This window comes from Cervus canadensis, chromosome 12, assembly GCF_019320065.1.
Source record: "Cervus canadensis isolate Bull #8, Minnesota chromosome 12, ASM1932006v1, whole genome shotgun sequence".
In the NCBI taxonomy this organism is placed as follows: Eukaryota; Metazoa; Chordata; class Mammalia; order Artiodactyla; family Cervidae; genus Cervus; species Cervus canadensis.
The window spans coordinates 69,280,833-69,303,832 of record NC_057397.1 but is presented as its reverse complement, the minus strand read 5'-3'; the positions used below and the strand labels follow the sequence as shown (position 1 = coordinate 69,303,832).

Here is a 23,000-nt window from a genome sequence, read left to right as displayed (position 1 = left end):
CAGGACTTGATTCCAGTGGTAACACTCAACATTTTATGCTTTATACTCTACACTGCCAAAATAAGTAGACTTTTTCGTAGTACCAATCTTAGTAACAGAAGGCATATCTTGGGAAAGGTGCAAATATCCTTCCCTGTAAATTACCTTTGTGTTTGGGCTTCCTAGGTGGCGCTAGTGGTAAAGACCTAAGAGATGCAGTTTTGATCCCTGGGTTGGGAAGATTCCCTGGAGGAGGGCACAGCAACCCATTCCATTATTCTGGCCAAGAGAATCCCATGGATAGAGGAGCCTAGTTGTTTTTTAATTCCTTTTAATTCTTCTTTCTCAAGATATGCAATTAAAATTAAGGCTAACGGAAACTAAAATTTGAGTCTTTTCTATACGTCAGCTATCAAGGAGCAATTTTAAATTACCTTATTAAAGATTTCCCAGTTGTCAAACACAGATGCTTGTTAGTCATCATAATAACTGATTCCAAAGCAGTGTTTTCTGTGTTGACTATACTCTCTCTAAAATCATTTCTTCTCTTGAGCTTTAGACATCGCTTTTCTGTTTACCTTCTACTGCCTCTCTGGCCTTCTCTTATTATTAGCTTTTGCAAATTTTGCCTCCTCTGTTACTGTTCAGTCGTTCAGTCATGTCTGACCCTTTGCAACCCCAGGAAGGCTTCCCTGTCCTTCACTGTCTCCCGGAGTTTGCGCAAACTCATGTCATTTTCAGTGATGCCTCCAACCATCTCATCTGTCGCCACATCTCCTCTTGCCCTTAGTCTTTCCCAGCATGGCTCCTACTCTATCTACCCATTAAACAGTAGCGTCCGGGAGATTCAAACCCTGGGCCTTCTCTGAATATGCCTCAGGCTATTTCCTCTGTGTAAGAGGCTCTAGCCATCATCACTGTACTTTCTTCTCAACCAGAGATACATATATTCAACTAGACAAACCTAGAATTACCCAAAAGCATTACAATGCAGCACTAGTCTTCTGGAAGAAACAAACTGAATGAAACCACCATCCTAACCAGAATTATAATAATAAATAATAATAGCTAATTTTTAGACACAAAAGAACACTTGACATATATACAAAACTGAGGCTCACAGAGGATAAATAACTTGATTAAAGTTACACAGTAAGTGAGTTGGAAGTAATAGGATTTTAACCCAAGTAGTCTGGCTCCAGGGACTATATGCTCCCCTTTACACCAAACTTTGTACTAGATTGCCTCTTATATAGTCTCAAGTCATTCTCAGCTTTTCCCTCTCTTTCACTACTATACCCATCAGTGTACAATCACCCACCAGGTCCTGTCGTTTCTGTTTCCTAAATATCTTTCCAACCAAGAAATCTCACTTCATGTCCCCTGCTACCGCCCCAACCCCTAAACTATTGAAATCATCATGTTATGGGTCTTCATTGTCTGTCTCCTCATGTAGGCCATTCCATGCTACATCTAACCATATCAGTTCTATGTTCAGAATTCTTCTGTGACCCTCTGTTTCCATAGGATAAAGCAAAATTCTTTAGAATAATCTAAAGTTCAGTTCAGTTCAGTCACTCAGTCGTGTCCAACTCTTTGCGATTCCATGAACCGCAGCACGCCAGGCCTCCCTGTCCATCACCAACTCCCGGAGTATGCCCAAATCCATGTCCATCGAGTTGATGATGCCATCCAACCATCTCAACCTCTGTCATCCCCTTCTCCTCCCGCCCTCAATCTTTCCCAGCATCAGGGTCTTTTCAAATGAGTCAGCTCTTCGCATCAGGTGGCCAAGGTATTGGAGTTTCAGCTTCAACATCAGTCCTTCCGATGAACACCCAGGATTGATCTCCTTTAGGATGGACTGGTTGGATCTCCTTGCAGTCCAAGGGACTCTCAAGAGTCTTCTCCAACACCACAGTTCAAAAGCATCAATTCTTTGGGACTCAGCTTTCTTTATAGTCCAACTCTCACATCCATACATGACCACTGGAAAAGCCATAGCCTTGACTAGACGGACCTTTGTTGGCAAAGTAATGTCTTTGCTTTTTAATATGTTGTCTAAGTTGGTCATAACTTTCCTTCCAAGGATTACGCATCTTTTAATTTCATGGCTGCAGTCACCATCTGCAGTGATTTTGGAGCCAAAAAAATAAAGTCTAACACTGTTTCCTGTTTCCCCATCTATTTGCCATGAAGTGATGGGACCAGATCTTAGTTTTCTGAATGTTGAGCTTTAAGCCAACTTTTTCACTCTCCTCTTTCACTGTCATCAAGAGGCTCTTTAGTTTATCTTCACTTTCTGCCATAAGGGTGGTGTCATCTGCATAAGATCATTAATAATCTGGGCCCCTTAATACAAAGGTCTACTCACAGAGATCTTTCCTCTGAGAATCCCTGCCAATCTTCTGGAAAGATGTACCTCCTACTCCCTTTGTACTTTTTACATATCTCTATGATTGGCCTTGACCACCTGACCTGCCTCTTGAGAAACCTGTATGCAGGTCAGGAAGCAACAGTTAGAACTGGACATGGAACAACAGACTGGTTCCAAATAGGAAAAGGAGTACATCAAGGCTGTATATTGTTACCCTGCTTATTTAACTTATATGCAGAGTACATCATGAGAAACGCTGGGCTGGAAGAAGCACAAGCTGGAATCAAGATTGCCGGGAGAAATATCAATAACCTCAGATATGCAGATGACACCCCCCTTATAGCAGAAAGTGAAGAGGAACTAAAAAGTTGAAATTAAAAGATGCTTACTCCTTGGAAGGAAAGTTATGACCAACCTAGATAGCATATTGAAAAGCAGAGACATTACTTTGCCAAGAAAGGTCCGTCTAGTCAAGGCTATGGCTTTTCCAGTGGTCATGTATGGATGTGAGAGTTGGACTATAAAGAAAGCTGAGTCCCAAAGAATTGATGCTTTTGAACTGTGGTGTTGGAGAAGACTCTTGAGAGTCCCTTGGACTGCAAGGAGATCCAACCAGTCCATCTTAAAGGAGATCAGTCCTGGGTGTTCATCGGAAGGACTGATGCTGAAGCTGAAACTCCAGTACTTTGGCCACCTGATGCGAAGAGTTGACTCATTGGAAAAGACGCTGATGCTGGGAGGGATTGGGGCAGGAGGAGAAGGGGACGACAGAGGATCAGATGGCTGGATGGCATCACCGACTCAATGGACATGAGTTTGAGTAAACTCTGGGAGTTGGTGATGGACAGGGAGGCCTAGCATGCTGAGGTTCACAGGGTCGCAAAGAGTTGGACACGACTAAGTGAACTGATGATCAGCCTGAACAGATTGTATTGTATTCTTTCGGTACAATTCTTTATGCACTGGTGGGTAAGCTTTGGAAAGAATGTTTTAATCTTTATACTCTCGCCGGTTTATATATTACCTGGCACATAGACACAGGTCTTCAGTAAATGTTTCTTGGAATCATTAAGCAATTTGCCTCCTAGAGACTTTTATTATTTTATGGTATCTTGCTGCCACTCTTGGAAGGGAAATTTAAATTTCTTTTTATATTTTAAAAATAAATGTAATAAAGATACTGATAGTAAAAGATACATTAAAATATGAATAACTAATTTCTTCCAATTCTCCTTACTTTCCTGAATTTATAAACTTGTAGCCCTCCAGACAAATATGATAAAAGATTTGTCTGCATTCCCTTTGTCCCCGTGTTTAATTTTTTCTCAAGCCAACATTAACCCATCTGTATAGTTCATATGAAAATCTAGAAGTCTGTCTTCTCTTGCAAAAGGGAAATAAATGGCCATAAGGTTCTTATGTTTCCATGTGGGAAAAATCTTTTGGCTCCCTCTGTAGACAGGGCATGTGCTTTATATTTTGCCACAGTCCCCATCATTCACATATCTGCTGTCACCCTTTCTCCTTGTATCCCTCTAAGTCTGACAAGGCACTTTATAACATGTTTTGTTGAAATGCCTTGAACTCCCTCTTGAATAAAATCTTTAAGAGGGGACTTCCAAGGTGGCGATGTTGGTGACGGACAGGGAGGCCTGGCATGCTGCAGTCCATGGGATCACAAAGAGTCAGACAACTCAGCGACTGAGCTGACTGACTCCAAATTGGCACTAGCAGTAAAGAACCTGCCTGCCAACGCAGGAGATGTAAGAGACACAGGTTCCATCCCTGGTCGGGACGATCCCCTCGAGGGGGTCAGCCCACTCCAGTATTCATGCCTGGAAAATCCCATTTACAGAGGAGTCTGGCAGGCTACAGTCCATAGGGTCGCAAAGAGTCAGACATGGCTGAAGCAACTTAGTGCGCGCGCACACACACACACACACACAAAAGATTAGGTCCTTAAATCCACAGGAACTTCAAGTCTGTGAACCTGCATCAATATGTTCTAATATACTTCATTTCTTTATAATTCTATAATTCTCTTTAATTCTATTTTCTTTTACTTATTTTAAAAAAGTGTCCTGGGAAGGAGTTTATAGACTATATAAGATTGCTAAAGGGGTCCCCAAAATATTTCCTCACCAAGGTAAAAACATAAATGTAGATTTGCTCATTTTAATGAAAAAAAGAAAAGGAACTTTAGGTCATTCTTTCACCATGTTCAAATATTTCTTAGAAATGATTTGTGTGTTTGTTAATATTAAAAACATTTGGGAGCACTCATTACTAACATCAGGTGAAAACCAGTATAGCTGGCATGTACCAAAATGTTCTTAATTGGCATCTAACTGCAGAATGTAGTTTGAGGATCAACAAACGTTCTAGAGAATGTCATTAATTTAAACATGTCACCGACATGGTTGGCAAGTTAAGCAGTATAAAACTCCTAGAGTATAAATACTTTAGTTCACATTCTACCCTGGATGACCACTTGAGGGAAAATTTTTTTTTTTTTCCCAATCTGAAAACTCAAGCATTGAGACAGGGTGGAGACCTAAAATGCATGACTTACCATATAAGTACCTAATACACTGAGGAGGAATATGAGAATGTTTTGACTTGCATTCCATGGGATCACCTAGAATTTTTGTTGCCAAATCATGAAAATTTTCTGCTGCCATAGGACTGCCTGATGTTCAGACCACAGTGTTCTGGGTCACAGACAAAGGATGGATGTTCCTTATAATAATGTAGAACTTGTGGCATTACTGGTACCAAAATATGTGGAAGCTGATCTTCTTTGTACTCCTGAGGGCAGCTTAGAGACGTGTGGAACAGTAAGTGGAATTCCTGGAAGCATTCACTGTGAAAATTAAAGGCTTGTCTGAGAATTTTCCCTGCATGGTTTCAGCCTTGAGGATTAAGAGACGTAGCATTAGCTACATATCTCTAACCTAACCCTCTTAATCATTAATGTAGATTATAATGTAGAGAAATTATAATGATTGGTTATATTTGTTGAATGGTAACTATTCTCTTCTCTAAGAACAATGGCAGCCAAATATTGCTAAATAAATCTAAAGTATACTTGCCCTGGGGCTTCCCTTGTGGCTCAGCTGGTAAAGAATGCGCCTGCAATGCAGGAAACCTGGGTTGGGAAGATCCCCTGGAGAAGGGAAAGGCTACCCACTCTGGTATTCTGGCCTGGAGAATTCTGTGGACTGTATAGTCTATGGGGTCTCAAAGAGTCGGACGTGACTAAGAGACTTTCACTCACTCATACTTGCCCTGACCGCCATAAAAATGTACCCAGGAGCAGGGAACACTCTGCTGACTTTTCATTCTCCATTTTCTCTCATCCCATGATACATGCTCTCGCCCAAAGCTTTGGGCTTCATCCAGCATTTCTGAGTTCCTTTCTTTCTTACATGTAAATTAATGGTGATTTGTGTGTTAAAAGGTTACTTTTATATTTCTGCAGTTAGAATAATTCTCCCTGTAATATTTAGACCAGTTCACATGGAAGACTTTCCAGTTTAGAGTGTTGAAAACTTGGGAAGGTTTGCAACAAAATAGATTGGCAGTGGTTGTGAAGATAAGGTATGTGGCCTACGTAATAGTACACTTCTGTTTTTGCCAGCTAGAATCCATCCCTGCTTTTAGTAATTTTTGTAATTAATTACTTTTAGTAATAATACAAGAATTGCTTTTAGTAATTCTTGGATTTGTTTTAAGGAACAACCCCCGCCCCACCCCTGCTTCTGTTTTTGGTATACGTGGTTTCAGTGAGGTTCTAATTTTGGCTCTAGGCTGATCAGTAAAAGAAGTATCCCTCGACCAGGAGTCTCAACTTTGGGGACCCACTGGAGCCATCTTGGTGACTAAGAGAACATTGGTACGTGAGTCTCATCTCAAACAATTAAATCAGATTTCCCAGGAGTAGTTCCCAGGCATGGAGGACATTGTGTCTCTTCTTTTTTCAGCTGTCCCAGATTGCAGTGTGCAACAGTGTTGACAGCTGCATCCAGACACTTCCTAGTCCAGGTGACGACTTGCGGCTCGTGTTGATAATTAGCACTGTTCCACACACCAGGTCAGCTACTGGTTCCGTGCTGAGGATTTCTCCTCTAGGCACAAGGAGGGTTGACTATACCACCAAGCAGTCATTTCTTATTTTAAAATGGTGGTGGCGATACCCGTCACCTGAGAGTGGCCCAGTCAGTCTGGATCCTGGGACGTGTGCAGAGCCTCTGAGGGAAAAGGGAAAGGCGTCTTCCTTCGCGCTGGGCCTACTGACAGGGAGGGTGACATTCCTCTACATCTTCCCTCGGCTCCGAAAGCCTGGAAGTGAAGCCAGCACAGCAAAGGGAACAGTAGAGAGAAACTGAGTCCTGATGGCAGCTAGTACACGTCTGAGTTTTCACTTGCGCGTGCAAACACTTTTCTGTTGTTGTTAATTAGGTTTAAGTTGGGTTACTTCCAGTCGCCTTAACTACACATTTGAGTGTCATTCCAATTTAAATGTTACACAAATTGTCTCCAATTTTCTAAACCCATCAAGAGAGATATATATACTTTATATTCATGTTCATTTTCATGAGAAGAGGAGATTGAGGTTCAGAACCGTGGGTATCTTGCCCTCAGTACTGCTAAGAGAGACTGAAATATAAACCTACTGGGCTCCACCCCGCATCCCTCGCTGTCTTCTGTTCTCCAGTTTGCCTTGAGTACTGCAGACATAACCTGAGCAGGACTATAACCTGAGAAGCACACCGCACGTCAGCCCCTCAGCCTGCCCCCTCCTGTGATGACATGTCAGCTTCCTTGATAAAATAAAACCCTGAGATTCTTGCTGAGAGGGGAGAGGACTGTGCCAGGGGAAAGAAGTACCTATACCAGAGCTCCTGTTCTTTCCCTTGAGAGCTGCTCATGCCCCCTGCTAGACTAGCTTAGGGTGAGGGACACAGGAGAGACGTGCTTTAACACTGGCCTGCGAATTCAGCAAACAATAAACAGCTTTTACCACGTGGCAGAGCTGGCTCACCCCTTCACAGAGCACAGCCTTGTCGTAGCGAAGGGGCTTGCATAACTCAATGAAACCATGAGCTGTGCCAGGCAGGGCCACGCCAAATGGATGGGACACAGTGAAGAATTTTGACAAAACATGGTTCGCTGGGGTGGAGAAGGAAATGGCAACCCACTCCAGTATTCTTGCCTGGAGACTCCCATGGACAGTATGAAAAGGCAAAAAGATATGACGCTAGAAGATGAGCCCCCCACGTTGGAAGGTGTCCAGTATGCTGCTGGGGAAGGACAGATGACAATTACGAAGACCTCTAGTAAGAATGAAGTGGCTGTCTCATTTTAAAATTGAGTTTTTATCCCTTTACTTTTTTATTTTTTATCCCTTTATTTAAATCTAATTATTTAACAGCAAATATTCCTTGAATGGAAACAACAGGCCAGAGTTGAGTGGTGCCTGCACCCTTTCTGTGGGCGTGGGCTTTGCAACTTGTCATATTCCCCCAAATCCCCTATCCTTTTGTATTAATTCTGCCTCACTGCTGTTATTCACCCTCTTCAGGTCTAGAGTAGGAAGTTCTCAAACTCAGCTCAAAGACACCTTGATTGTCCAAACCCATCAAGGCATTCAGAAAAACAAGATATTTTATATAAAAAGAAAACTATAAATAGCCGACTTTTCTCTTTTTACACAGGCATGAACTTCTGAAGAGGTTTTTCAAGGCCCTTCAGTACCCGGATCTCACACATATCGTTTTCATCCTATGTTCTGGCTGCGCTGAACTCATCTTAGTGTTCTAAAGGGTCATGCTTGCTTTGCCTCAGGACATTTGCATGTCCTGCTTCCTCCTAAATGGATAATCTTTCTCCCCTGACCCTCTTTATCTGAGTATATTTTAGCATACTTAAGCTGGGTTAGGCTCAGTAGTTCTCAACCTTGCCTGCATATTTTAATCTCTTTTGGCACTTGAAAAAAATACCCATGCCTCAACCCTATGCCAGTTAAATAAAAATCTCTGAGAATTTAGGGCAAATCTTTTAATGTTTTGTACCTCAGCTTCCTCAACTGATGAAAAAATAAAGTAAAATGAGCAGCTAGGGTTGAGAACTATGGATTTTCAGAAAGTACTTGATAGATACCTCTGTTCTGTTTTCCCGTGGTACCCTCACTCATCCACTTCACTAACACTATCACGTTTGTTTTTGATTTATATTTGACTTTTCTTCTAAGCTGTTAGTTCTTTGAAGGTGTAGACTGTTTATAGTCTAGGTTGACCAACTGTTCTGGTTTTAGTGGTAAATGTCCTGAGTCCTAAGAAATCCTTTTAGCTCCTATCAATGTATTTGGCACATAGTAGGTGCTGAAATGTTTCTTGATGGTAAAAAAAATCATGATTCAAATGATGAGATAGGGCTTACCTGTGCCCACTCTTTGGTGGATACTCTTCTCCATAGACACTTTTAATCTCTTACTGTTTCTAATATTTAAGCTCATAGATCTGTTGATCATGAAGCTTTTTGACCATGATAATTCTTTATTTTCACTCTTGTGAAATCTCATCTACACAATATGTTACAGGATGGACCTATTGCCTTAACCTGTCCAGTGACTAGAGCCAATGATCTTTAACAGCACTTGTTTGTGAACCAAGAGGATGTTTGTCTACAGGAATTTTGTTTTCATACATCTATATTTCTTGGGTAGATACAAATTTACCCTAGGAGATTCACTTTTAATATCACTGAACCCTGAGCCCACTGATGCAGTGAACCAGACAGCTGATCACATTGTGGTTTATTAATAACAGTGCTAAAACCACCATAAACAGTTGCTACAGGGAAATAACTTTTATAATTACCCACACAATTTGTGTTTGATTTTTTTTATATGTAATTCTTGGGAGAGCCTACTACTACCTAATTATTTTGTTTTTAAGAATACTAATGTGTCTTCTAGGGTTCTTTATTCATTTCTATTTTTAAAAAGTGCTTGAAAAAATACAGTCTTTTGCTATGTTTTTGGTAAGAGAGAACAAAAAGGCAACAATCTAGCCCACAAGGGCCTTATTTTTCCCTGTCTCAAATTTGTACAAAAATTTATGTGAATATGATCTTGTTATTTCAACCTTGAAGATATTCTGGTGTGGGAATGCAAGGGTGGGAACATTTTCTTAATGAAAATTTGCAAAATATTGGTTTCAACCACTTTCTGAGTAGCTTGTATAAATCCAGGGAGCTGCCAAATAATACTGTGTTTTTATTTGGAAAAATGAAGAATGTACAATCCTATCTAATAAGAATGACATGAAATTAATATTTGGTGATAAAAATTGGGTGAACATAGAGAACAAAGTGACAGTCTTAAAAAAACTGGCAAGACTTGAAGAGCTGAAGATATATGGTATTATAAGATACCACTTCAGCATTCTTGCCTTGAGAAGGCCATGAACTGTATGAAAAGACAAAAAGATATGACACTGAAAGATGAACACCACCCCGCCCCCACCGCCAGCTCAGTAGGTGTCCGGTATACTACTGGAGAAGAGCACAGATATTGTTCCAGAAGTAACAGAGAGGCTGAGCCAAAGCAGAAATGACACCTAGTTGTGGATGTGTCTGGTGGTGAAAGCAAAGTCAGATGCTGTAAAGAACAATATTGCATAGGAAGTTGGAAACTTAGGTCTATGAATCAAGATAAATTAGAAATGGTCAAACAGGAGATGGCAAGAGTGAACATCAACATTTTAGGAATCAGTGAACTAAAATGAATGGGAATGGGTGAATTTAAATCACATGACCATCATATCTATTACTATGGTATGAATCCCTTAGAAGAAATGGAGTAGCTTTCATATTCACAAAAGAGTCTGAAATTGAGTACTTTGGTGCAGTCTCTAAAACAACGAATGATCTTGGTTCACTTCCAAGGCAAACCCCAATATCACAGTAGCCAAGTCTATACCCCAACCACGAATGCCGAAGAAACTGATAATGACTGGTTTTATGATGACATATAAGACCTTTAGGAACTAACACCAAAAAAAAAAAGGTGTCATTTTCATCATAGGGGACTGGAATACAAAAGTAGGAAGTCAAGAGATACCTGGAGTAACAGGCAAGTTTGGCCTTGGAGTACAAAATGAGGCAGGGTGAAGGCTAACAGAGTTTTGCCAAGAGAAGGCACCGGACATAGCAAATACCCTCTTCCAGCAACACCAGAGATGACTCTACACATGGACATCACCAAATGGTCAATAACCAAAATCAGATTGATTATATTCTTTGCAGCTGAAGATGGACATTCTATATAGTCAGAAAAAACAATTCTGAGAGTGGACAGCTGTGGCTCAGATCATGAACTCTGTATTGCAAAATTCAGACTTAAGTTGAAGAAAGTAGGGAGAACCACTAGGCCACTCAGGTATGACCTAAACCAAAGTTCTTATGATTATACAGTGGAAGTGACAGATTGATTCAAGGGATTAGATCTGACAGAGTGCCTTAAGAACTATGGATCGAGGTTTGTATAGGAGGTGGTGGTCAAAACCATCCCCAAGAAAAAGAAATGCAAAAGGGCAACATGGTTGTCTGAGGAGGCCTGACAAACAGCTGAGAAAAGAAAAGTGAAAGGCAAAAGAGAAAATGAAAGATATCCCCAACTGAATGCAGGGTTCCAGAGAACAGCAAGGATAGATAAGAAAGCCTTCTTAAGTGAACAATGCAAAAAAAAAAGAAAATAGAGGAAAACAATAGAATGGGAAAGACTAGAGATCTCTTCAAGAAAATTAGAGATACCAAGGGAACATTTCATGAAAAGATGGGCACAATAAAGGAAAGAAGCAATATGGACCTAACAGAAGCAGAAGATATTAAGAAGAGGTGGCAGGAATACACAGAAGAATTGAATGAAAAAAGGTCTTAAAGATCTGGATAACCATGATGGTGTGGTCGCTCACCTAGAACTGGACATCCTGGAGTGTGAAGTCAAGTAGGCCTTAGGAAGTACTACTACAAATAAAGCTAGAGGAAGTGATAGAATTGCAGCTGAGTTATTTCAAATCCTAAAAAATGATGCTATTAAAGTGCTGTACTCAATATGCCATCTAATTTGGAATACTCAGTAATGGCCACGGTACTAGAAAAGGTCAGTTTCATCCCAATCCCAAAGAAAGGCAATGCTAAAGAATGTTAAAACTACTATACAAGTGCACTTATTTCATATGCCAACAAAGTAATGCTCAAAATCCTTCAAGCTAGGCTTTAGCACTACGTGAATCAAGAAACTCCAGATGTAAAGGCTGGATTTAGAAAAGGCAGAAGCAAGAGATCAAATTGCCAACGTCTGTTGGATCATAGAAAAAGCAATGGAATTCCAGAAAAACATCTTTTTCTGCTTCATTGACTATGCTAAAGCCTTTGACTGTGTGGATCACAACAAACAGTGAATAATTCTTAAAAATATGGGAATACCAGACTGCCTTACCTGTCTCCTGAGAAACCTGTTTGCAGGTCTAAGAGCAACAGTTAGAACTGGACATGGAAGAATGAACTAGTTCAAAATTGTGAAAGGAGTAGGTCAAGGGTTATTTAACTTATATGTCACCCTGTTTATTAAACTTGTATGCAGAATACATCATGAGAGATGCTGGGCTGGATGAAGCACAAACTGGAATCAATATTGCCAGGAGAAATATAAACAACCTGAGATATGCAAATGACACCATCCCTATGTAAGAAAGTGAAGAGAAACTAAAGAGCCTGTTGATGAAAGTGAATGAGAAGAGTGAAAAAGCTAGCTTAAAACTCAACTTCTAGAAAACTAAAGATCACAGTGTCCAGTCCCATCACCTCATGGCAAATAGATGGGGAAAATATGGAAACAGTGATAGACTTTATTTTCTTGGCCTTCAAAATCACTGCAGATGGTGACCTCAGCCATGAAATTAAAAAATGCTTGCTCCTTGGAAGAAAAGCTATGATAGACAGCATATTAAAAAGCAGAGACTTTACTTTGCCAACTAAGATTGGTATAATCAAAGCTATGGTTTTCCAGTAGTATGTATGGATGTGAGAGTTGGACCATAAAGAAGGCTGAGCACTGAAGAATTGATGCTTTTGAACTGTGGTGTTGGAGAAGACTCTTGAGAGTCCCTTGGGTAGCAAGGAGATCCAACCAAGCCATCCTAAAGGAAATCAGTCCTGAATATTCATTGGAAGGGCTGATGTTGAAGCTGAAGCTCCAATACTTTGGCCACCTGATGTGGAGAGCCAACTCATTGGAAAAGACCCTGATTTAGGGAAAGACTGAAGGCAGTAGGAGAAAGGAGCAACTGAAGATGAGATGATTGGATGGCATCACTGACTCAATGGACGTGAGTTTGAACAAACTCTGGGAGACAGTGAAGGACGGGGAAGCCTGGCCTTCCTCTATGGCATCACAAGGAGTCAGACACACGAATGACTGAATAACAACATGGTATTATATAAAATGGAATTTAAAGAAATGAAGTCCTACCATCACTGTTTCTCTGGAGAGGATCTCAAGGGACCTCTATGCACAGGTTACATTTAGGGAATATATTCCACTTTATTAGCTGAATTATTGTTTAAAACATAGATCTAGTAAAGCTGGAGTGGAGCACAACAATTTAGGCCTGAGATTGAAGAGCTATTACTATTTCTTTTTTTCTCATAAAGCTGAGATTTTAATGTGCTTGTGGAAAAAAAGAGACATATCACAGTTAGTCTTGAGGTAGGTCCTGGTCTTTTATTATCATATTGGTAGCAAAATAGTTCAGTTCAGTTCAATCACTTAGTTGTGTCCGAGTCTTTGTGACCCCGTGGACTGCAGCATGCCAGGCCTCCCTGTCCATCACCAACTCCTAGAGTTTACTCAAACTCATGTCCATAAAGTCGGTGATGCCATCCAACCATCTCATCCTCTGTCATCCCCTTCTCCTCTCGCCTCCAATCTTTCCCAGCATCAGGATCTTTTGAAATGAGTCAATTCTTTTCATCAGGTGGCCAAAGTATTGGAGTTTCAATTTCAGCATCAGTCCTTCCAATGAATATTCAGGACTGATCTCCTTTAGGATGGACTGGTTGGATCTCCTTGCAGTCGAAGGGACTCTCAAGAGTCTTCTCCAACATCACAGTTCAAAAGCATCAATTATTCAGTGCTCACATCCATACATGACCACTGGAAAAACCATAGCCTTGACTAGATGGACCTTTGTTGGCAAAGTAAAGTCTCTGCTCTTTAATATGCTATCTAGGTTGGTCTCAGCTTTTCTTCCAAGGAGCAAAATAGTAGAAGAGCAAAAACACACATACGGGTGGACATGGCCTTTCTCGTCATGAATGCGTCTCCTTCGGGGTGTTCCACTTTGACCCCTCCAATCAGCAGCCCTCCCCTCAGATAGAGGAGGTGGGAGGTGCTGGAGAGGAGCCTGAGGACGCGCTTTGCCACTTGGCCTGAGGTTGTGGCACCGTCACTGTCCTAGGGAGGTGGATGGAATCCAGATATTTGAGAAGGTGGAATTGAGGTCAGGTCCAGGGAGGTTAGCGAAAGCATACAAACTCACAAAGCCTGTGAGTATAAAGTTTAGTACCTGGGTGTCAACCAGTGGGACCAGGGCCCAGAAAGTCAAACTGGAAGAAGTGTCAGAAGCTCAGTCAAAGTGTAAGAGCAACTTAGGATTAGTACCTGGCTCCAAGATTCTGGGTAAACAAGGTCTAGATTGCATAGTCTTTTCTAATTTCCTACCAGTATATGAGCAGGCCTCAAATTTTGGTAGGTGGGACTGAACCCACAGGAGGCAGTGAGAAGGTGCACCCACCTAGGAAGAGACATGAAAGGGAGGAAGACATTAGCCGGCAATCAGTGTAAAGTGGGGAGGAAAGTTCTTATCCTTTGCTGATTTCTGGCCTAGTGAGTGGTTTAGAGGGGTGTTATATAAACATGGTCCTCAAAAAAAAAAAAAAACAACAAAAAAAACACCACTAAAATATGCCTTGAGTCCATTCCTGTTCAACTTTACTTGGATAGAGTATTCAAGGGGAAAGAGTATCAGGACCTCTGAGAAGCCTTGATGTCCCCAGTCACCTTCTGCCCTATGTGATCGGTATCTCCTAAAAAATTAGCATTCAACACCTTTGAGCTGGTACTGGGTTCTGCAATGAACTGCTCACTATCTTCATTTCCTGACCTCTTTACAATCTTCTGAACCATTTAACCTTGCTTGTGCCTTCATTCACCTGATAATCAAGGCCTTTCTCCGCTTTGTTCCTCTGTTTTTCTTTTCATAGTCTTCATAGCTTTGGATAAATGTGTCATTTGATTCCTGGGCCTGTTTCTGTGTTTATCACCGCTCCGTGAAAGAGATCCTAGTGTTTTGCTTGATGCGCTAAATGGAATTGATTCTTATTAGCTGCCTTAATAATATATCTCACAATATAATTGGAGACCTGGACAAAAAAGCAGGTTTTTAGGATAATTTTGGTATATTGTATGAATGAAGAATGTACAAGGTACAACAATAGCGCTGACAACATTATCATCTCTTCCTAGAGTGACGATGAGATTGGTAGTCAAGAGGAAATTATGCTTTAACTGAATCTTGAAGGGTCATATGAGTTTTCCAGGTAGCTCACAGATGAAGGGCACTGTAGAAAGAAGAAAAATATGCAGTGATAAGAAGAATAAAAGAATGTAGTTTGTTTAAATACTTCCCAATAATCCCACTTGGTAGGAGTTGTAGCTGGAGAGGTTAGCAGAGTCCAGATTATAAAAGTCTTATTGAATAACATGGGAAAAGTGTTTGGGCTTATTTTCCATGGTAATGTAGCACTTTAGTGGATCTTGTGTGATGACAGGGGGTGACAAAGGTTTGTGTTATAAAGAAATTACTCTGGCCTCAGCTTATATTATATACTTGACAGAGGCAAGAGACTAGTTAGGAAAGACTAGTTAGGAGAAATCTTGTTCTGTCGTTGGGACAGAGAAAGGCAGGAGTAATTGCAGTGGAAGAGAAGGAATCCACCAGTTTTAAATGGAATAGATAAGGTGATTAGTCTACTCAGGGATATGAGGGTGAAAAAGAAAAAGCATGTTTTTGATAACTTCTAGGTTTCTAAATTGGTGACTAGATGGGTGGCAGTGTGATTTTCTGAGATAGGGGTTATGTAAACAGGGAATCAGCTGCAATTTTGTGTTTGTATTTAATGCATATCATTTTGTTGTTATGGTGGAACTTATGGTGGATGGGGTCAAAATAAATAATTAATAAACAATTTTCATTTTGGATTTGTTATGTGAGTGCCTGTCGGATCTCTAGTTGACGTACCTCTGAATCTAGAGTTTAGGTGAATATTATTAAGATGTTTGAATTAACCATGATTATCCTATCCAATCCCACAACATCAGTCATGCATGGATGATCCTCTAGAATAAACAGAGGAATCAGAATGGAAGAAGCTTTAGGAAACACTGATATTTAAGTGGATGAGAAGCTAGCAAAGGAGAATGTGATCCATGAATATCATGGTGCTCTGGGAGTCAGTGGATAGGAGCTTTAAGAAAGGTGTAGTTGACAGGGTAAGTTATATATATGGAACACAGAGCCTCCAGGACAAAAGCAATAATATTTAGAAACTAAAAAAAAATGTGACATTCAACAAAAGAGCCCTAGAAAATACTCTTAATGACAAAATCAGTTGTATCAGAACAAAGTGCTTGACAGCTCTTTAGGAACATAGTCAGCTTGTGGAAAAATCTTATAAAAATTCTGTCCATGTTTTAACCCACACAAATTATAATCCTGCAGTAAAAGTTTCTATGATCATATCTCTTACAGTTTCTTTATCTTTAAAGTTTGACTACACTGATTGTTCTATAAACTGAACATAAATTGTTTAATGTTGGATAATGTTTGTTTCAGGCAAGGACCTTACAGTTCATATTTCATGTTCCTTTAAATCTCTCATGGAATTTAATAAGTGGATTTGGTTTCATCGTAGAGCTTTATGAGGCTTCCCTGGTGGCTCAGGCGGTAAAGAATCTGTCTGCAATGCAGGGGACCTGGGTTCAGTCTCTGGTTTGGGAAGATCTCCTGGAGAAGGGAATGTCTACCCACTCCAATTTTCTTGCCTGGAGAATTCCATGGACAGAGGAGCCTGGTGAGCTACAGTCCATGGGATCGCAAAGAGTCAGATATGACTGAGTGACTAACAATTTCACTTTCCAGTATTCTTGCCTAGAAAATTCCATGGACAGAGGAGCTTGCCAGGCTGCAGTCTATGGGGTCGCAAAGTGTAGGACATGACTGAGCACACACACACACACACACACACACACACACACACACACACAATTTGTGTATAAAACATATCAGACTTATTTTTACATGCTCAATATATACCTTGTTTAGTACTGCATCTCCATTTGCATGTGCCTCTTCCAAGACCAATTGTCTTCATGTGATCATATATTTTTGTAAAATTTCCAAAGATATTTTAACAGAAATTAATTAAGACCACTGTCTTTTACCAACTCACCTTCCCTTGAGTCATGGCTGCCGGTATGTATATTTTTAAATTATGAATGTATGATAACCCATTTATAGGATACTTGGAGAATACAGAACAAAGTTGCATATTGTTCACACACACACACACACACACACACACACACATATAAATATATATATATATATAAGTGATTTCCCTGGTGGCTCAGGTGGTAAAGAATCTGTCTGCAATGCCAGAAACCTGGACTTGATCCCTGAGTAGGAAAGATCCCCTGGAGAAGGGAATGGCAACCCACTCCAGTATTCTTGCCTGGGAAATCCTATGGACAGAGGAGACTGGCGGGCTACATACAGTCCATTAGGTCAACATGACTGGGTAACTGACACTCACTTCACTATGTATTACAATTATTTTTCTAAGTAGATAAGATTTTTAGTTGGAGTTTAAATATCAAACTCTCAAAAAGCAATAGAATGAATAGACAGAAAAGTAGAAGGATATAGTAGACCTGAAAAGCACTATGGACCAATTCAACATAATTAAGATTTATACAATTTTCACAAAACAGCAGGATACAAATTCCATTCAAGTTCCCATACACTATAAACCAGGAGACACTGGAACATATCCAGGGATGTAAAAATGTAAAAAACATGCAAAAATTTCATGGCCTAAAGGTATTGAAATCATACAGAGTCTGTTTTCTTATCACTGTGGAATTATATTAGCAAACAATATCAAAAGATTTTTGAAATAAGAGACATATTTTCATGTGCCTGTGATACTTACCAAGAGAGATCTTTGACATACTTACTGAAAGCCTCAAAAAAGTTAAAAGATTGAAAAATACAGAGGGTGATTGCAGAGAAGAAAGCATTTAAATGAGAAATTAATATCAAAATGAGAAATTAACCTAGCACATACTTAAAATCCCCATATATTTGGAAATCAAGTGTCTACTTTTAAATGATGGATGTATCTAATAAGCCATAACAAGGAAAATTAGAAAACATTTGTAATGGAATAAAAATGAAAAGAGAATTTATTAGAATTTTTTGCATGCAACCGAAGCTGCTCAATGCAACTAAATATAAGGTGGCATCTTGAATAAGGTATAAAGACAAATAAGGGCCACTAGCATAAAATTTTGTGAAATTTGAAAAAAATCAGTACTTTAGTTAATAATATTGTATCACATATTAATTTCATATTTTTTTACAACATGGTATTCCTTTATATTCTCAGAATTGGCTTAGAAGTTTCAAGACTCATAACATTTTTTTTTCAAAAATTGCTAAAATAATAAGGTTTTTAGACTTCTAGCAGTCATACTAGATGTCAGAATAAATGGAATTATTTGAAAGTTTTGAGTGACTATAAATTAGAAATCTAGCATTCTATTTATACTTAGTCAAACAAGTAGAACCAAAATGTCATGTATTTTTTAGCTAAGCAAAAATTCATGTTTTCTAAAATATATATATTTTACATCTCTCTATATATATTTATGTATACAAAAGCTTTTCTACTATACATGATAAAGGCTTGAGAAAGAACAACAATAAAAAAAAGACAGAAAAATTGGAAAACATAAACTTAATGAAATGAGAGCACTGAATATGAAATAGAAGAATTGAAACAAACTAGATAAAAGTAAATGATCATCATCCAGCCCAGTTGTTTTTGAACTTGGCTGCTCATTGGAATCATGTCAGCGGCAGACATTTTTGTGGTCTGGTGAAGAGTAAGTTGCCACAAAAAACTGACTTGATGAAGATCAAATAAAGCTCATTGTATGGCACTGTATAAAGGACATTGTCATGGAACTGGTTAATTCTCAAATAATGTTTAAGCTTTTGCATACAAAAACTTGAAATGTCTTCCAGTTTTATAGTTATCAGCAATTCTAATAGAGCTTTTCTCAGTTTTAAACGTTATAAACCTAAAATAAAACTTTCTAATCTATTAATAGAAAAATAAATTTAAATATACTTTAGTCTGACTCCTCAGAAATTAGAGCTTGAGACAGAGGGATTATGCACTCCTTTATCGTTAGGGAGTGCAGGCCCAGAGGGCAGACGTCAGGTACCAGGAACAGAGAAGGCTTGTTAAATGTCTGGCTGCCCCTAAGGGGGTAGGTGACTCTATGTTGGGGCATCCTCCTTGTGACTGATGTAACGTGCACAATGTTTTTACAAAGTTGCTTGCCCTATCAATGCCAGGAGGTGTTTGCTATTGGGATGGGGAAATAGTTAGCCTTACAGTGCTAACTTGGCTTAGAGATATGCACCTTTGCACCCCCTTTCTCAACAACAAGATTGCTACGTCTCATCCTGCCGGTGTGAAATTCTAGAGCAGCATCTGCCACTGACTCTTCTATAACCGCTTTTTATTTGTTTTCACGAGACTGCTAGGAATACATTGTTAGTAAACAAGCAATGCAAGTAGGTTTTTAAAAATAAAGAGAGGACTAGTAGTTGGTAGATTTTTCATACATTTTACTCATAACTGAACTATCCTGTACTGCTTGGAAAAAAGTATTTGATGTAGAGCTAGAGTTTATTTTAAGGAAATTAACTTTAAATTAGTGAAAGTTAGGCAGTAAAAAGGTACTGATCTGGGAACCAGAGTACCAGGCTCCATAGTGTGAATAATTAACTGGCCTAACATTCAGGTAGTCTAGATTATAATGCTACCTCCTTCCTCAAATCTTTTTGTAGCTTGTCAAGTCCACTATGTCCAATCAAATGGCTATCATTAAACTGTACAAATTTGAATGGGTTATCAGAACCCAGCTGAACTAGCTGTTTAATGTCAAGGAACAGCCATAAACAAGATTACTTTAATCAATTTGTACTCACACATACTTTGGTCACATTTAAATGGCTAGTGTTAATTTAAACATGTCTAGGAAAATTTTTTGTGTGCCTGTAACAATCAAACTAGGCAAGCAGTAGTATCCAAGGAGAATAAAAAGGAACAGTTTTGAATTACTCCTTACTTATTCTTTGAATACATAGAAGTTTAATTTTTTTTCATTCTAAGAAATTGTACCTGAGTATATAGGCTGGGGTCCAGTAATGAGACATGCATGGAGTCACACGCTGGTCGATACACAGTCTCAGGCTAGTCAGCTGGTCAGTCAGCCAGGCAGCTTTGAATGTGTGTGTCCCTTTTGACCCAGCATCAGTCACCTTTCATGTCAGGCTTCTTGTCTATCCGTGGTATTGCTACTACTCTTGTCCATCTCACAGATGCTATTGTGTGAATAGACGGAACATGTGAAAAGGATTCTCTGAGTGTGGAGATGCTTTGCTGTGATGCTATCACTTTTACCAGGAAGACACTCTGAGCTAATGTCTTCTTATAGACTTCTGGTAGTCAAGGTAAAATGTAGTAGGCCTAAAAGAATGGTTTTAGAATTGAAATGTAAACATGAGCTAATGAGTAAATTTTCTGATATTTGGGACAATGTTGCTAGTCTGTCACTGAACAAGTAGAAAAAATAATTGTGGTTCCTTTAATCATTAATAAACCAACATCCCTTCTACTTTGTAATGGACTGTCTGTTGAAGTTAAAAGGTGTCCTGTTTACCTCTGTATTCACAGGGCTGGCCTTTGCTGTTCTGTCCTCTGTGCACCCAGTGTTTGGCTTGTATGGGTCTCTGTTTCCCGCCATCATCTACGCCATATTTGGAATGGGGCGTCATGTTGCCACAGGTAATAATTTCTGTCTATTCTTATGCTTCTCATGCTACTAATGAAAGGGACTCAGAAGTGATCATTTGTTAATAACATTTCCAATGCAATTCTCACTTTACTATTGAAAATATTAGGGCAAATATTATCAGCAAATAATATCAGTAAATATTAGGACAAGATATTTAACTTTTTGTGTCCAATACATACTGTGACTTATTGCTCTATTCCTGTGTAACCAAGGTTATTGTTAAAGATTCCGTTCATTTTTAAGTTGTCAGAGAAGGGCAATGTTCCCAATTTACAATGAAATGAAAATAAGCACACCAAGGAAAAGAGAAGACTGTATAAAATTTAGTCACTCAAGTGTTAAAAATTGTTTTCCACACAATATTTGGATTAGGACTTCCCTGGTGGCATGGTGGATAAAAATCCACCTGCCAATGTAGAGGACACGGGTTCAATCCCTGTTCTTCGAAGATTCCACATGCACCGCAACCCTTGAGCCCGCGCTCTAGAGCCGTGAGCCCCAACCTTTGAAGTCCGCTAGCCTACAGCCCATGCTCCACAAGAGAGAAGTCACTGCAGTGAGAAGCCTGCGCATAACAACGAGGAGTAGCTCCCACTTGCCACATCTAGAGAGCGCCTGCACAAAGCAATGAAGACCCAGTGCAGCAAAAAAAAAAAATAATTATTGGACTACACAATCTTTTAGGTTTCTTCCAGCCTAGATTCTACTTACCCTCTCATTAGTATACCTCTTATGTTGCCTAACATTGCATTACCAAATAAAATGTGAATCACAAGTAAGCTGATAATAGAGTAGGCTGGTTAAAAAAAAAAAAGACTTGGAAGTTAGATAGATTTGGGTGTGTGTCACATTTGTTGTTTCCTATCTGCATGACCTTGAGCAAAGTTTTAAAGATCTGTTTGCTGCTTTCTTGATAGTAAAATGTCAAAAAAAGTCATGACTGTAATGAGCATTAGATGAGATAATTGATTTGCAAGTGTCTAGTTTGTTACTTGCTACATAAAAATTAATTAAAGCTATAATCATTCCAGAAAAGAAAGTGAAGTTGCTCAGTCATGTCCGACTCTTTGCGACCCCATGGACAGTAGCCTACCAGGCTCCTTCATCCATGGGATTTTTCAGGCAAGAATCCTGGAGTGGGGTGCCATTTCCTTCTCCAGGAGATCTTCCTGAACCAGGGATTGAACCCAGGTCTCCTGCATTGTAGGCAGATACCTTACTGGCTGAGCCACCAGGGAAGTCCTTATACCAAACCTCAATCATTACAGAATTGATACCTTAAACTTAAATGTTAAGGTAATACAAAGTACAGCAAAATGAGGACGGCAGCCCACAAGACAGCACGTCAGATAGCTCTGAGAAAATGCTCCAAAGAAGTAATGGGGGATGAAGTGAAGTGAAGTGAAAGTCACTCAGTTGTGTCTGACTCTTTGTGACCCCATGGACTATATAGTCCACGGAATTCTCCAGGCCAGAATACTGGAGTAGGTAACCTTCCTCTTCTCCAGGGGATCTTCTCAACCCAGGGATTGAACCCAGGTCTCCCGCATTGCAGGTGGATTCTTTACCAGCTGAGCCACAAGGGAAGCCCAATGGGGGATGGGGGAAGGTCAATATAAAAGATTTTGGTGAAGAGGGAGTTCAGTGTAATCAAACACTTATTTTACAAGAGATTTTCTGCTAGTCACGAGGAGCTGAGGTCATTATGAAGGGATTTAGTGCACTTCTAGATGTGAGGAGATGCAAGGATTGGTCAAATTGCCAACATCCGTTGGATTATCAAAAAAGCAAGAGAGTTCCAGAAAAACATCTACTTCTTCTTTAGTGACTATGCTAAAGCCTTTGACTGTGTGTATTGTAGCAAACTGTGGAAAATTCTTCAAGACATGGGAATACCAGACCACCTGCCCTGCCTCTTGAGAAATCTGTATGCAAGTCAAGAAGCAACAGTTGGAACTGGACATGGAACAACAGACTGGTTCCAAATAGGAAAAGGAGTACGTCAAAGCTGTATATTGTTACCCTGCTTATTTAACTTATATGCAGAGTACATCATGAGAAATGCTGGGCTGGATGAAGCACAAGTTGGAATCAAGATTGCTGGGAGAAATATCAATAACCTCAGATATGCAGATGACACCACCCTTATGGCAGAAAGTGAAGAAGAACTAAAGAGCCTCTTGATGAAAGTGGAAAAGGAGAGTGAAAAAGTTGGCTTAAAGCTCAACATTCAGAAAACCAAGATCTTGGCATCTGGTCCCATCACTTCATGGCAAATAGATGGGGAAACAATGGAAATAGTGTCAGTCTTTATTTTGGGGGTCTCCAAAGTCGCTGCAGTTACTGACTGACTGCAGCCATGAA

The 23,000-nt window shown here is 39.7% G+C and overlaps 1 protein-coding gene across 3 annotated transcripts in view; it reads left to right on the top strand.

Annotated features, from left to right (window-relative positions):
* Nucleotides 1–23,000, top strand: part of SLC26A7 (solute carrier family 26 member 7) — a 159,089-nt gene that overhangs the window by 2,218 nt on the left and 133,871 nt on the right. For 2 of the 3 annotated variants that reach the window (XM_043483258.1, XM_043483257.1), the window contains exon 2: nt 20,516–20,626. In XM_043483258.1, coding sequence (XP_043339193.1) covers nt 20,516–20,626 — 111 coding nt within the window. Of the gene's footprint in view, nt 1–14,107; nt 14,112–20,515; nt 20,627–23,000 lie in introns of those variants that run through there. The other variant, XM_043483260.1, reaches the window with a different exon arrangement.